Here is a 14,758-nt window from a genome sequence, read left to right as displayed (position 1 = left end):
TGCTTCTTTGTGTGGACTGTGATGGTCTGTTGTCTCCGAGACATTGTGGCATTGTTGTATTTAGATCTCTGTTTGTGAAGAGTAGCCAAGGGTGATTCAGACTCTTGGTGGTTTTTTATCGTTGGCCTGTTGGTGGAGAAGGAGGTGTTGGCTCTCGCTCAGTAAGTGAAATTGCAGTAGGTGTGGGTGTAGTTGTGTCTTATGGGGACTGTTGCTGTTTCCCACTCAGTTAGACACAAATTACAATTGACTAACCATCAAAAAACTAAAAGCACATGGACAAAAAATATACCATGTAATCACACAGGAACAGTAATGAAAAAAAGAAAAAAGGGAAAAAGAAGAAGAAAAAATAAGAAATCCTGCAATATCTGGGGATAGGGCCCTAAGAGAAAAAAAGGTAGAGAAGGAGAATAATGAAGAAAAAAATGGGAAAAATGTAAAAGGAAAAACAAGGAACAGGGTTAACCATGAGGAAAAAAGGGAGAAAATAAATTAATTAAAAAATATATGTATTTGCAACCAGGAACAGGGAAAAGAAAAAAAGCTGAAAACTAGGACCTCAGAGTGGAAGAATAAAGAATAATAGTAAAAAGGACAAAAGTATTATTAATAATAGTAGTTTTTAAACAGACAAATACAAGCAAACTAAACACCAGAAAAAAGAAAGAGAAAAGGAAAAAGAATAGAAAAAAAAAATTGGGGGAGGACAGGGCAGGGCACCCAGGCTCCATCTGAGCTCACAGGCTGGGATGGAGTTTCTGTGGCCCCAGAAGGTGGGTGGAAGTGGAAGATGGCTGTACCTCTGTTCACCAAGCGGGTGTTGGGTGTAAGAGTAACAAGGGGAATGTCGTACCTTTTCAGTCGTGCAGGTCTGGAGTGCCCTTGGGGTTACTGGGCAGCAGAACCTGTTCTTAAGTCCCTGGAATCTGGGAGAGTTCTGTCTCTTTAAACATCCAAAATGGTCAAGCTGCTAGTAAACATTCAAAATGGTAGCACCCTCTGGACAGGCAAAAATCCACAGCTCAGCCCGCCTTCCTCTTTGTTGCTGCTTCGCCTTTTATTCTCCAGCCACCAGAGCAGTTCTCCGTGCAGTCCCTGGTTAGCAGGGCTGATTTTTAGGTTAATTTGTAGGTTTTACTACCACTTGGCAATCCCCAAGCTGTCTGTGCCGTCAGGATCGCTGCCAGACTGCAGCTCTGTATGTCTCCTTCTTTGGTATTTTCATGCAAATTCTTCTGCTAGTTGGGGTTTAGTCCACTTCTATATCCTTCCGTCAAGGCTCAGGGGTCCAGGATTCTCTTCTATGTCTATGTTAATTGGTTCCCCTTTTCTTTGTTGAAGAGGGTCTGTGCAGTCTTTTTGCCTATTCCGCCATCTTGGAATCTCTCTCGTTATTTTCAGTCTTGTTGAACTTTGCTTTTATTGCTTAGGGGAGATGATATCTCGTTGTTTTAATTTGCATCTCTCTAATGGCTAATGATTGTGAGCATTTCCTTGTGTGTTTGTTGGTTGCCAGCCTACCTTCTTTAGTGAATTCTGTTTATGTCCCTTGCCCATTTTTGAATTGGTTTGTCTTTTTGGTGTTGAGGTGTTGAAGTTTTTATAAATTTTGGAGGTAAGTTCTTTGTCAGATATGTCATAGCCAAATATTTTTTCCCAATCTATAGGTTCTCTTTTTACCCTTTTGGAGTCTTTCGATGTGCATAAGAATTTAATTTTTAAAAGGTCCCAGTCATCTAGCTTCTCTTCCATTGCTGGTGCAGTTGAGAAAGCAGGTTGGTTTTTAATTGCTTATACAAAGCCATCGAGTTCATGTACGCATTCCTTTTTCTCCCTTGAGGGACATATAGTGGGCTGTATATGATTATTGGCTAGGAGTCCAGTTTTTTTGGTATATGATAGAATGCTTATTGAACTTAATATTTCAAATACGGGAGCTCTGGTAGCATAGTGGCTAAGACACTTGCCTGCTAACCAGACGGCTGGCGGTTCAAACCCACCAGCCACTCCTTGGAAGGAAGGTTGGGCAATCCTACTTCCGTAGTGATACTGCTTTGGAAACCCAAGGAGGGGTCGCTATGAGTCGGGGCTGATTCGACGGCACATAACAACAACAACAACAACATTTCAAATACACTGATAACAAAAATAAATGCAGTTGTTTGGTGAATACAATTCACATGCTGTGGACTACCAACACTGTCTGTCAATTATTAACATTCAGACTTTGATAATATGGTAAATAATAATGATGTCTAACAAACTATATGAAATTCATGAAAACAATATATTTATGAAAAATTATCTCTTAGGAGAATTTCCATTGTACACAGAAGTAGACAGAACAGTTCAATAAACCCCTAGTACTCATTTCCTAGCCCCGACAACCTTAAACCCATAGTCCTGTCCATTCAAATATTCAATCTACTTCCTCCTCCTGTATTATTTTAAAGCAAATATCAGATATAATTTCATACTTAAATATTTTACTGTCTTTTCTAAAAGATACGAATCTTTTCCCCACTTTTGAAAAACATAAGCATAATATCACTTTCCCAAACATAATTCCTTTATATCATCTGGTGTTCATATTTCCAATTGTCCTTTTTTACTTTTATTTTTTAATGAATTAGGATCCAAATAAGGTCCATACATAATGATTGGATGATGTCTTTAGTCTCTTTTTATCTGTAGTTCCCTTGCTCCTATCTTTCTCCCCTTGTGCCCCATTATTTGTTGATGAAATTGGGTCAACTTTCTGATAGTTTCCAATAGCTTAAATTTTAATGACTACTCCTCTGTCCCCTTTATTTCCTGCAAATTGGTAGTTGTAAGCTTAAACAGATTCAGGTTATTCCTTTTGTTTTATTTTTGACAAGGCTATGTCATGAAGGCTGTACTGTTATTTTATCCAGAGGCACATGATGCCAGTTGTCTGTCTTTTAGTGATATTAGCAACCAGTGAAGTTCAATGTTAGATCCATTGGTTAATTAAGTATTACAGAATGGTGATATTCTACTTCTGTCATTCCTTCTCCATTTATTGGCTAGAAAACTTCTGTAAAGAGAAATTCCTTTCATCTATTTAGTTATCTTTTTGTATAGTTCTTACAGGAAAGGCAGGATAAATGCTTGATTTCCCACCTGCCCCTTTTAAACCAGTTTTCAAAATAATGAATTACTTCACTAACATCCTTTACAGTGACCAATTACTTTATCATTATGAATTCATGGATTTAAACATCTTTGATGTGTTTTAATCTTCTATTCTCTTTTTATATACACTCTAGTAGATTATTCTGTGTGTCAATATTTAGCCACTAGAATTCACTTCAAATTGGCTTTGAGGACCTTTTGACATGAGCCTAGTGATTTTCTTCTGTGCAGTTATGTCACCAACTAGATATATTGTTCATTCATTTAATTTTTTACATTTAGGGATTGCCTTTTAAATTTTAGTGTTTACTAAAGTATTTCCCAAGTTCTAACAACAAATATTTCAAGTGTACAAAACAAGGTAAATTCAAAGAAGTCTAGCTTTTCTCCATGTCTGTTCTACCAGTTTCCTCCCTCTCCTTATATGATCTCAACTTATAGTGATCCCTCTTTGGGTTTCCCAGGCAATATCTCAGTTTATTCTAACATTGCTTCTTAAAATATAAGCAGACAGGTATATACATTTGTGTTCCTCCTTTAAATAATGACAGCCTACTATATGTACTCTTTTTTCCATCTTAACACTATACCCTGAAGAATATTCCATAGCAGCTTATAGAAATAGTTTACATTCCAATTTATAGGCAGCATAATAACTTTATTTGTGGATGCACCATTCAGCCAGTCCTCAATTGATGGACATATGAGTTTCTAGTCTTTCACTATTATAGATAATCCATTGATAGTCACCATGTCTTTTTACATTTTGTTCTTCTATTATGTGATAGAATCCTATAATAGAATTTGATGAGTATAAGAATAATATATATGTAACTAGGAGCTCTGGTAGCATAGTGCCTAAGGCACTTGACTGCTAACCTGAAGGCTGGTGGTTCAAACCTACCAGCCACTCCTCGGAAGGAAGGTTGGGCAATCTACTTCTGTGGTGATAATGCCTTGGCAACCCAAGGAGGGATCGCTATGAGTCGGGTCCAACTCGACGGCACATAACAACAACAACAACAATATATGTAACTGAGCTAGGTAATAATATAAATTGGTTGTAACTTTTTGCATTTCCACTTGCCCTGTGTATAACAGTATTCTTTTCTCCAACAGAAAACATCAAGCTTTTCCATTTTGCCAAGATACTTTTGTGGAAAAGTATCTCAGTGTAATTTTAGTATGCATTTCTCTTACCATATGTAGAACATATATTTGGCTTAATTTTCCTTTCAGTTATAGTTCACTAAATAGTACTAATTTGGGTTTTTTCTTTTTTGAAAAGAATGTAAGTGTGGGAGATAAAGTTCTTTATGGTCTCTATGGAGTAGTGGAACACAGTGGCTCAATGAGAGGAGGCCACTACACTGCTTATGTGAAAGTGAGAATGCCCTCTGAGAACTTACTGGAACATATCACCAGAAAGAAAAATGTACCTGGTATGCCATCCTGTTTATTTTATTCATTAAAGCAAATGAAATTATTTTCCTTTTCTGCAAGAAAGAAATTACATGAATACCTCAAATGGATTCACTTTATGTTAAATGGGAATAATGTCTAAGAGTGCCTAGATAATCTTAAATATTGTAAGGCTATACTAGTTAATTTGAAATGATACCCAGGTTTTTCAGGGTTTCAGTCATTGTGTATTACAGTAGAGCTGTACTTTATTTAATGATACCAAAAATTTTTGAAGATGTACCATGTCCTCAGAATAGAGTTGGAGTTGAAAATTTGTTGATTTTGCTTATGGATCAGTGAATAAATACTGTTTTCTTTTTCTTCTAGTGAAAAAATTTTTTTTTCCCCTGAGCAAATAACTATTTTCAGAGCTACTTAATATTTCATCAGATATTTAAAATAAAGTATTCCTAATTTGGGAATAACTATTTATTATCTCAAAGACCTCTGGTGGTGGTGTGCCTAAGGCATTTGACTGCTAACCAGAAAGTTGGTGGTTCAAACCCACCAACCACTCCGCAGAAGGAAGACTGGGCAATCCTACTGCTGTAAAGATTTACTGCCCAAAGCAGATCTCTGAGTTAGAATTGACTCGATGGTAGTGAGTTTGGTTTTTTATTTATTATCTCTGTAATATTCATGCCTTGAAAGAGTTAGTTCACTTTGGAAGAAACAGACTTATATAAGAAAGATCTTGCTTAGGTAAATGTAGTTTGTCATGAATGTGGTGCTGTTTATAATTTAGAGTAAGAACATAAAACATTTTACATTTTTTTTTTTGTTAGGTTTGAAAGAATCTGAGAGTGAATCGACAGGACAGTGGGTCCATGTTAGTGACACTTACGTGCAGGTGGTTCCAGAATCGAGAGCACTTAGTGCACAAGCTTACCTTCTTTTTTATGAAAGAATATTTTAATTACCTGTGTATCATTAATGGTAATGATTATTTAGATCACTTTTATTTAAATGCTGCAATAATAACTATAACATGTAATGTGCCTTTGTAGTTGTCTCTCTTCTATAGGAATAGCATGTCTCTCAACTATTCCTAAACTTTTTCACCTTTTTGGTGAGTCCTTTTACAGCAAATTAAATTTATTTAAATTTTGTATTATTAAATATAAAAACGTGTTTGTTTGTTTTTTTAAATATGTATCCTAGAATAAAATCAGTTTATAGTAGTATGGGCAACCACTTTATGGCTCATTGTAAAAAGGATTTGTAAATAATGCTGGCTAAATCAAATCATCCCTTAAAACAGTGTTTCCTGAATGTAAATCACATACCACCTTCCTCATTTCATAAGAGTGTGGGTGTATCCTTTGCTATTGTTATTTATTTTATTTTTTTGTGGTAAAAATATATGTAACAGTTATATTTTTAACCTTATTTATTTTAGCCTTAGCCTTATTTTGAATAATAATATTTCATGTTTTAGGTGTTAGTTGTATTTTTTCTGCTGAAATTTAAAATAAATATATAACTACTAGAGAAAAATTGCTCATTCATATGCCACTTAATATCATCTCAGGGATATCTGGGGGTATATGTGGTTGCTGTTTGGGAAGCACTGCCATAGCACATCATTACATGAAGTAATGCCTAATATGATATGGTTACCTTATATTGTATATGGTGCAGCCATATATAAAGGCACCACTGTAATTTCAGTATTACGGGTTTACAATCAATATATGATTAGCTTTTTGCTTATTGATACCTAAGCTTTTTGCTTATTGAGAACTAGAAAATATTGAAATACTTTATCAATATATCACCTGTAACATGCCTATTCATGATAGAGTTAAGAGTAATTTGAAAGTGGTTAGCCAAAGTAAAAATATAATTATAACATGCAGAACTGGTCAATAGAAGTTGCTTATCCATATGGGACCATATAGTACCTTTGAAATATAATTACCAAATCATACTTGTAAATTTTAGAGAATTCTTACTATACTTAACAGGAAAATATACTACATTTTCTAGTTCTGTAATTCAGTAAATGTTAAACATGATTTTGACATTTTGAGATCACTTTTTGCCCTTAACAAACATCATTAGTAAGTTTAAGTGGATTTAGCTTTTATTTAAATAGGGCACGAAGTTGGCATTTCTGATTTTCTTTTAAAATAAATAATAGTAAATAAACCATAGCTTCCCCTAGAATACAAATGATTAAGTTGTCAAAACTTGGTATGAAAAATACTAGTATTACTTAGGCTTCAATTTTAAAAAGTAATGGCTATTTTAGTGTCACATTATTGAACCAAAACACATAACTAACTGCATGGCTTAAGCATCGTAATCATTAGTACCAATGAATGATACAACAGGAAAATTCTGGGTATGCCTAATCCCAGCTCATTTTGCTCTTAGGATTATAAGAATAGTAGCTATAGATAACCAGCACTGCCTTTTGACATATGGGTGAATGATAATTGTGTTAAAGATGATAATAGTAATGGTATACAAAATGCAGAGCTTAAAAATGTACATTGCATAAATTCTATTGTTAAGCTTTTGTAATTTTAATAGTAGTGTTTTTCTTGATTTTTAATAGTGAAATGATGGAGAAATATCTTTGAGTTAACGTTATGTGTAGTTAAGTTGTGCCCTGTAAAAGGTAGTTCAGTGTTTTCTGTTTAATTGTAATCATTAACATTGAAGATTCAGTACCAGATAGTGAATTAAAAAAAAAAAGCTAAACCTCTTGATTGAAGTCAGCCATCTTGATAATGCCAATTGGCATTCTTTTTTTCCCCCAAGAATGTAAATAATGAGTCACCTGAGATTTTTCTCCTAGAGAAGTTATTATGAAGCATATACTTTTCATTGGGTAGTTAGTTATCTGCTTCTCGTTTCTTAGAAAGGGGGAAAGTAATAATAAAAGAAACCAGAGGGTACTTTTCTGTTGCCTCTTGGCTCACCCTTGTACACTTGAAGTTGGAGATGGTGAGTGAGCAAGAGCAAGAATCAAGGAAAGTGCATAGTTCCTTTTTCCACTTGTAGGATACTGAGAAATGCACCAGACACACATTTTTTTATAAAGTAGGAAATCTTTTAAGCTTTTCTCTGAATACCAACTAATACTACCTAATTTTTAATAGTGATTGAAATACTGTAGGTTCATACCATTATCTTAGTACTCAGTATTACAATAGTTTTTATGCTAACTTGACATTTATTCTTCCTGCATATACTTATTGAACACCTGCTATGGGTCAGGGACTGACCTGACACTATTGTAACATGTTTTAAAATGGAAAGACCTATATAGGTTTTAGACATTATTCTAGAAGTAACATGCAAATAATATACTTTTATTTTCATTGCTCTAGTGTTAAATAAGCTAATTCTGAAATTTTTTTTAATGGTCTAGTGTTTATGAATACTTTCCACGATCTTCTGGAAATGGAATAAACTTGATTTTGATGTCTAAGAATTTCTTAAAGACAGCTTTTGTAATAGGAAAAGTGTGTTGAGTTACACATGAATCTGTGTTTAAAAATTGTTACTTTAAATATTCTCAAAGCACATCTGCAGAGATATTAAATTGTGAGACTACTGCAATGACAGTAGTTTTCTGACAACCTCAGGAAAAATACAAATAAATAAGAATGTTTACAGATCCTCAACACAACTACCATAGTGTTTGGCTGAATGAATTTAAGAACTAAGAGAGACACGTTTCACTAGCTTTATTTAGAAACTGGTTTATAGGATATGTCTAACCCCAGTTTTCTCCCCTATAAAAATGATAAAGTTTTAATTGTGCCAATTATGTGAATATTTTTGAGACAACTAAATATATGTCTGTACTTAAGATTTTGCCATTTAATGGCAAAATAATGTTTTAAAAAATGAAATGAAGACCATCTTTTTAGATGGCCAAGGAGAGTGGTAGTGGGTATCAATTGAAAGAGTAGTTAATACCTGTTCTTTTATTTAAAATGTGCCAACAGAACTATTTAACTGTACTATATTTAATAGCTTTTAGCTCACATGTGCGATTTTTAATCAGTGATTTTATACACTAGCTGAATAAAATTTCCTGAAGATTAAGCTGTGAAATACATCAACCCTCATCTAATTTTATAGTACAAAACAATATTCTGTCCTATTTTTCTTAAATTTATATTCATAATTTATTTTTCTGCATATCTGACCAAATAAACCCAAGTCAAATATATGTTATGTGCAATAAAACTAAGCCTTTAGATAGTATCTGGTGCATTATTAGGAAAGACTATTTTTAGCTATTTAAAATGGTTTAGTTCATGAGAAATCATCAATGCAAATTTATTTAAAAAGATATTAACTTATATTTTAAATTTTGAGTAACATGATTATAATGTCATACCTATTCTTTCATCTTTAAATTTTTGTAGTGTTTTTAGAAAATAGCGGTGTAGCTTATTAAGCATTTTGTTACTGTGTAAACATGCATAATAAACATTAAATTGTTATGTACCTTATATTTTAAGATTTGTCCTGTAGTTTTTGCAATACATATTGACAGACTATTTTATCTGTCAACATGGTACTCATTTACTTAGCTACATTCAAAATATCTTTCATATTTTAGAAATTAATTATCTCAGAACAATAACTCATTATAGGCTACCTTCATCTAGACTTGACTATCCACCAGAATGTGAGCCTTCATCCTTTGAGATGTTTTTTAAAATGTTTGAGTTATTTAGATGGGATAATTAATTAGAAAATATTTTGTCTACCTGTTTATTTGTATTTAACCTTTTTTTGTGGGTACTGTGGAGCTCTTTGATACTACGTTGAATGTAACAGACCATCTTTCATTTGTTCATTTATATTAAATATATATTGAGCACCTATTATGTGGTAGTCACTGGAGATACATCAGTGAACACAAGAGATAGAAATCACTCTAAGAAGTAAGGAGATAGACAGTCTAAGAAGTAAAGAATAAGGAAAAGCAGGCCAGATAGTATACAATATGGAGAAAAATTAAGCCACATTGCCCAAAGAGCTATATGTGAATTAAAATCCAAGGGATGAGGGATATCCTAGGAATAAAAGGTATTCCAACTCATAGCGACCCCTCCTTAGGTTGCCGAGGCAGTATCACTACGGAAGTAGATTGCCCAACCCTCCTTCTGAGGAGTGACTGGTAGGTTTGAAGCGCCAGCCTTCTGGTTCACAGTCAAATGCCTCAGGCAGTATGCCACCAGAGCTCTGTATAGTGATATTACTCCTAATAATCCCAAAGAGGAAGCTATGAATATTGGAGAAGAGTGGGTTTTGACTCTGGGTGCCCTGCATTACTCCTGCTAATGGCAAGATAGAGGTAAGAACTAATTCACAAGGTCCTCCCTGCCTTCAAGGGAGCTTAGAAATGCAGTCTTCTGTGTACACGGAGACTGTGGAAAATTAGATATTGATGAACACTAATGACTACACCTTGTACAAAGGAATTAAGCACAGAAACAGTATGCTGAATCACAAAAGATTTTAGGTAAGAATATGCCAGTGAGAGAACATAGTAAGGTTCCCCTTACTTTGTCTAGTCTGGCCTGAGAATGCAATATGGTCAATTATTATGAAGTAATTGAAGTAATTATTTTGTATCCTCTTCATGGAAGTTCCTGGGTGATTGACATGCACATGGTTAATATATATATATAACTTTCAAGTTGATTCCGACTCATAGTGACTCCTCCTTGAGTTTCCGAAGTGGTACCTCTATGGAAGATTGCCCAGTTTTCCTTCCGAGGAGTGAGGAGTGACTGGTGAGTTTGAACTGCCAGCCTTCTGGTAAGCAGTCAAATGCCTTAGGCACTATACCAACCTATGCATGGTTGGCTGCAAACTTAATGGCTGGGGGTTGGAGTCCACCCAGAGGTACCTGAGTAGAAAGGCCAGGTACTACTTCCAAAAAATCAGCCATTCACAACGCTTTGGAGCACAGTTCTACTCTGACATCTGTGAGCTCATCATGAGTCAGAATCAATTCAGTGGTAACTGATACTGACACTTTATTATACCAGATGTTCTCACTACTTTGTAGATGCTTAAATAATCATACCACTTAAGAATTAAAAGAGTTGTAATTTATAATAATTATAGCATTTTAGCTTTAAACAATTTTCTTAAAGTTTGAGATGGCTGTAATATGGAATTTACCAACACCGTGAAGGTTAAAATTTCAAGAAGCAGGACAAAAACAAAACAAAACAAAAAAAAACCTCACTTCCATTGAGTTGGATCCGACTCAGTGACCCCTCCTTGGGTTTCTGAGGCAGTATCGCTACGGAAGTAGATTGCCCAACCTTCCTTCTGAGGAGTGGTTGGTGGGTTTGAACTGCCAGCCTTCTGGTTCACAGTCAAATGCCTTAAGCACTTAAGGTCTTAAGCTTCTTAAGACCTCCTCAAGAAGTAGGAATACTTGTTAATTTCTGTATATTTTCCACATCTCATTTAGCTTTTTTTCATTTTACCTTGAGGATGTTTTTTTCCATAACAATACAAGGCACTAATTTAAGAAAAGGAGCTCTGGTGGTGTAGTATCTAAGGCACTTGACTGCTAACCAGAAGGCTGGCGGTTCAATCCCACTATCCGCTCCTTGGAAGGAAGATTGAGCAATCTACTTCCATAGTGATACTGCCTTGGAAACCCAAGGAGTCACTATGAGTCAACCAACTCCACGGCAGTGAGTTTGGTTTGGAACTTAAGACATTTCTTTCCTCTAGAATTATTTACTTTAAACACTCTGTAGAAGTAGTCAATAAAATAGTTAAAAAATCAGTGTTAGTCATAAACAGCAGATTGCCAACTAAGACTAGCAAGATAGTAGCTGCTCCAGCACTTGTTCATCAGGGTGTAGAATGATAGACTGTGGTAGTTCAGGCAGATCACAGCTCTTCAGACAGTGTGGAAGGCACTCTAACACAAAAACATTCTGAGAAAATTTAGTGTTGAAAGCCTTATACTTGCTTTATATTTCCTTAAGATCATAGCTTTACAGGGAAATCACAGAAAATCGTGGTGAGGAAGAGGAAAATGTGACTGTAAAACCCATTTTCTGGTCTGGGAAACAGTGATTGCTAGAGTGTCTCATTAAAGTATCACAAGAAGCAAAACATGAGGTATTTAAGCGCCTCTCTCCATTTGACATTTGGAGCTCTGGTAGCATAGTGGCTAAGGCACTTGACTGCTAACCAGAAGGCTGGCGGTTCAAACCCACCAGCCACTCCTCGGAAGGAAGGTTGGGCAATCCTACTTCTGTAGTGATACTGCCTCTGCAACCCAAGGAGGGGTCACTACGAGTCGGGTCCGACTCGACAGCACATAACAACAACATACTGGGATTATTGTTGCTCAGATATTGACTATTGCTCTGAACATTTTACTGTGATTTGGATGAAAGTTTACACAGCAACTAAATTTCCCGTTCAACAATTTATACACATTAGTTTCATGACATGAGTTGCAACTCTACTTTCCATGTCCTGCCTGGGTTCTTGGTTTCCATTTGCTCATCTTTCCTGCCCTCTGGACTTTGTTTTTTGGTAAATGCTGCCCTTTTGGTCTAGGCTGGTTGGTTTTTTGAGGAGCCCTTTCTTCACAGGTGTTATTGTTCACTTTATAGGCCTATTGTTTGGCTGAAAGGTGATCTCTTGGAGGGGGTAATACTGAATATTAATACAATCTTTTGACAAATGCAAAAAGGCAATCTGTGTGCTAAGCACTATGTATGCTAGGCACTTAGAAGGTAGTGTTGGGAGGAAAAAAATCCCGATCCAAAAGTTGGATTCACTTTACTAGGAAAACAAGCAATTACAAGATAATTTTAGATAGCGAGGGTCATATAAAAGTTTCACTAGGGCAATCAGGTTTCACAGAGTAGAATGTTTCTCTGATTAGAATGTTTCTTAGAGAAGTAAATTTGAAAATTAGGATTTATACAGAAAATTTGAAAAATAAAATCCCAGAGCAAAATCAGATGTCTGTTAACATGTTGATAGATGTCCTATTTTTTTGTTCCATAAAATGATTTTAAAAATCATATTAGACTGCTGAATAGTCTCATTTGTGCTAAGCAAACATCAGGAAGAGGGCCAAGGGAATGGAGCTTTCTTTTTGCTTGCAGTAGTATTTTCATGTATTCACAGCTTAGCTATGTAATTAGTGAACGTTTCCCTAAGAGCAAGTTTTATTTCACTTGCATTTGAGGCTCACCAGACCTTTAGCTATTGAGGACTTTCTTCTGATGCTGATCTGGATTTAAAGAGTTAGTTTTAAGGAAATCTGAATTTCATGCATAGGGCATCTATATTCCCATATCCATCTACACCTCTATCCATCTATTCAATTTTGTTTCAATTGTAATTTGGTATATTCTTTCATGCAACATTTTTGCTAAAACAACGATTTCCAATGAAACAATTTAGATACCTCGTGTACTCGTAAGGAGCTCTGGTGGGCGGTGGTTAAAGCATTCCTCTGCTAACCAAATAGCAGTTGGAATCCACCAGCCGCCTTGCGGGAGAAAGAGGAAGCAGTTTGCTTCCGTAAAGATTCGCAGCCTTGGAAACCCTTTGAGGGCAGTTTTACTGTGTCCTGTAGAGTTGCTGAGTCGGAAAACTCGATGACAGTGGGGTGGTGGAGTGCACTTAAGTCACCAAAGTTTCATGCTATTCTCTGGAAAGACACGAAATACAATGTCACTGGAACATTTTCATTTTCCTTGTAATTTGTACCGTCTAGTTTAGAAATGGGTACTTCTGATACATGAACGTCGTTCAAATTTTAAACACCATGAATTAAAGTATTCTTTTCGAGGGATTGCATTACATAAGTTCTTTTGGGAGGCCATCTTGTACTTGGCGGAAAGGAATAGCAGGACAGAACTAGGAGTTCACCACCACCTTTCCCAAAAGGTCTCGAGGAAAGAACGAAAAATCGGGACACGTTGGGCGACGTACCGCGTCACTGGGAGGGCGCGGTGCTTTGAGGTTACCAAAGTACAACCGTTGCGGGGTCGGCTAAGGTCTTGGCCGTTCCTACCGACCCAGACTGGCTACCTTCAATGAGATCCTGTCTCCCTGAGGCGGAGTCCTCGGTGGCGCTCAGTGAAACCAAAGCCCGAGTACAACGAAAGGTTAGGGCAAAACCCTAGCCGGCTTGGAATCCTGCTCCGGTCGCAGTGAGCAACCGGCCAGATTTAATTGTTTGATCCTGAGTACCCTACGTAGTCCGAGAGCGACGCCTCAAACTCAACCCCTATCTCCGAAGCGGAAGTGTCCCTTAGGAAGAACATACTACCCCTTTTAGAGGGATCACGTTGCTAAAGCATAGAATTTGAGGGCGTTTTCTGTTCAGAACACTTAGGCTCCAAACTTTCTGCCCATTGCATAGATGAACATGACTTGGGCTTGGCGCCAGCTGTATTAAGAAGTAATGTTCCAAATGTTTCCTGAGGTTGACCAGGCGAGGTGTTTATGCCCGTAACAAAAATGGCGTCCGGACGTCTTAACGGGGTAGAGTCACGTGTTCTCAACCTGGCTGAAGGACAGTATGGCTTCAAGTGACAAGAGGATATTATTATTATTCACTTCCGGGTGAGACCAATCGGGCGCCATCTTGTCTTGTTCGTGAAGAAGTAGAAGCATCGAACGGATTGAAGTAGGTATTGCAGGAACGGTGGCAACAGCGGTGTTCTGCAACTGGAGTAGGTAAGTGATGGACAATAGTTACGCGTGAGGAACTGCCGGGTTATTATGACCGTCTTTGGTTTGGGTGGCTAAGGTACCATAACTTAAACACGTAAGATGCGTGCGCTGCTTGGCGCGACCGCTGGAACCTCACCCCCTTAAAGTGGCGGCATCTGCCTGACTTGGTGGACCAGAGCCATGCTCTCAATGTAAAGGAGATAATACTTTTAAAGAGAGTGATCACAGCCCTTTCCTCTAACCACAAGAGTTTCCTCTGGGAGGAGAAGGTACTAATTGTTGGGTTCCTGACTGGCCGTTAAGCACTGCGCGTGCGTAGTGGGCACCCTTTTATGGGGAGGGGAAACGCCAGGCGGGGTAGAGGAGGCGGGGCCCCCTTTCTCCCCCCCCCCCCCAAGTTTATATAGTGTAGTATTTGAGC

General features: G+C 36.8%; 1 protein-coding gene across 1 annotated transcript in view; it reads left to right on the top strand.

Annotated features, from left to right (window-relative positions):
- Window positions 1-5,539, top strand: part of USP45 (ubiquitin specific peptidase 45) — a 111,319-nt gene extending 105,780 nt beyond the window's left edge. The window contains exons 17-18 of the mRNA XM_042781139.1: window positions 4,448-4,601; window positions 5,409-5,539. Coding sequence (XP_042637073.1) covers window positions 4,448-4,601; window positions 5,409-5,539 — 285 coding nt within the window. The remainder of the gene's footprint in view (window positions 1-4,447; window positions 4,602-5,408) is intronic.
- The last annotated feature ends 9,219 nt before the right edge of the window (window positions 5,540-14,758 follow it).

The sequence above is a fragment of the Orycteropus afer genome, unplaced genomic scaffold, assembly GCF_000298275.1.
Source record: "Orycteropus afer afer isolate SDZICR_OR568_19922 unplaced genomic scaffold, OryAfe1.0 scaffold00087, whole genome shotgun sequence".
Lineage (NCBI taxonomy): Eukaryota > Metazoa > Chordata > Mammalia > Tubulidentata > Orycteropodidae > Orycteropus > Orycteropus afer.
This window is presented reverse-complemented; position numbering and strand designations above follow the sequence as displayed.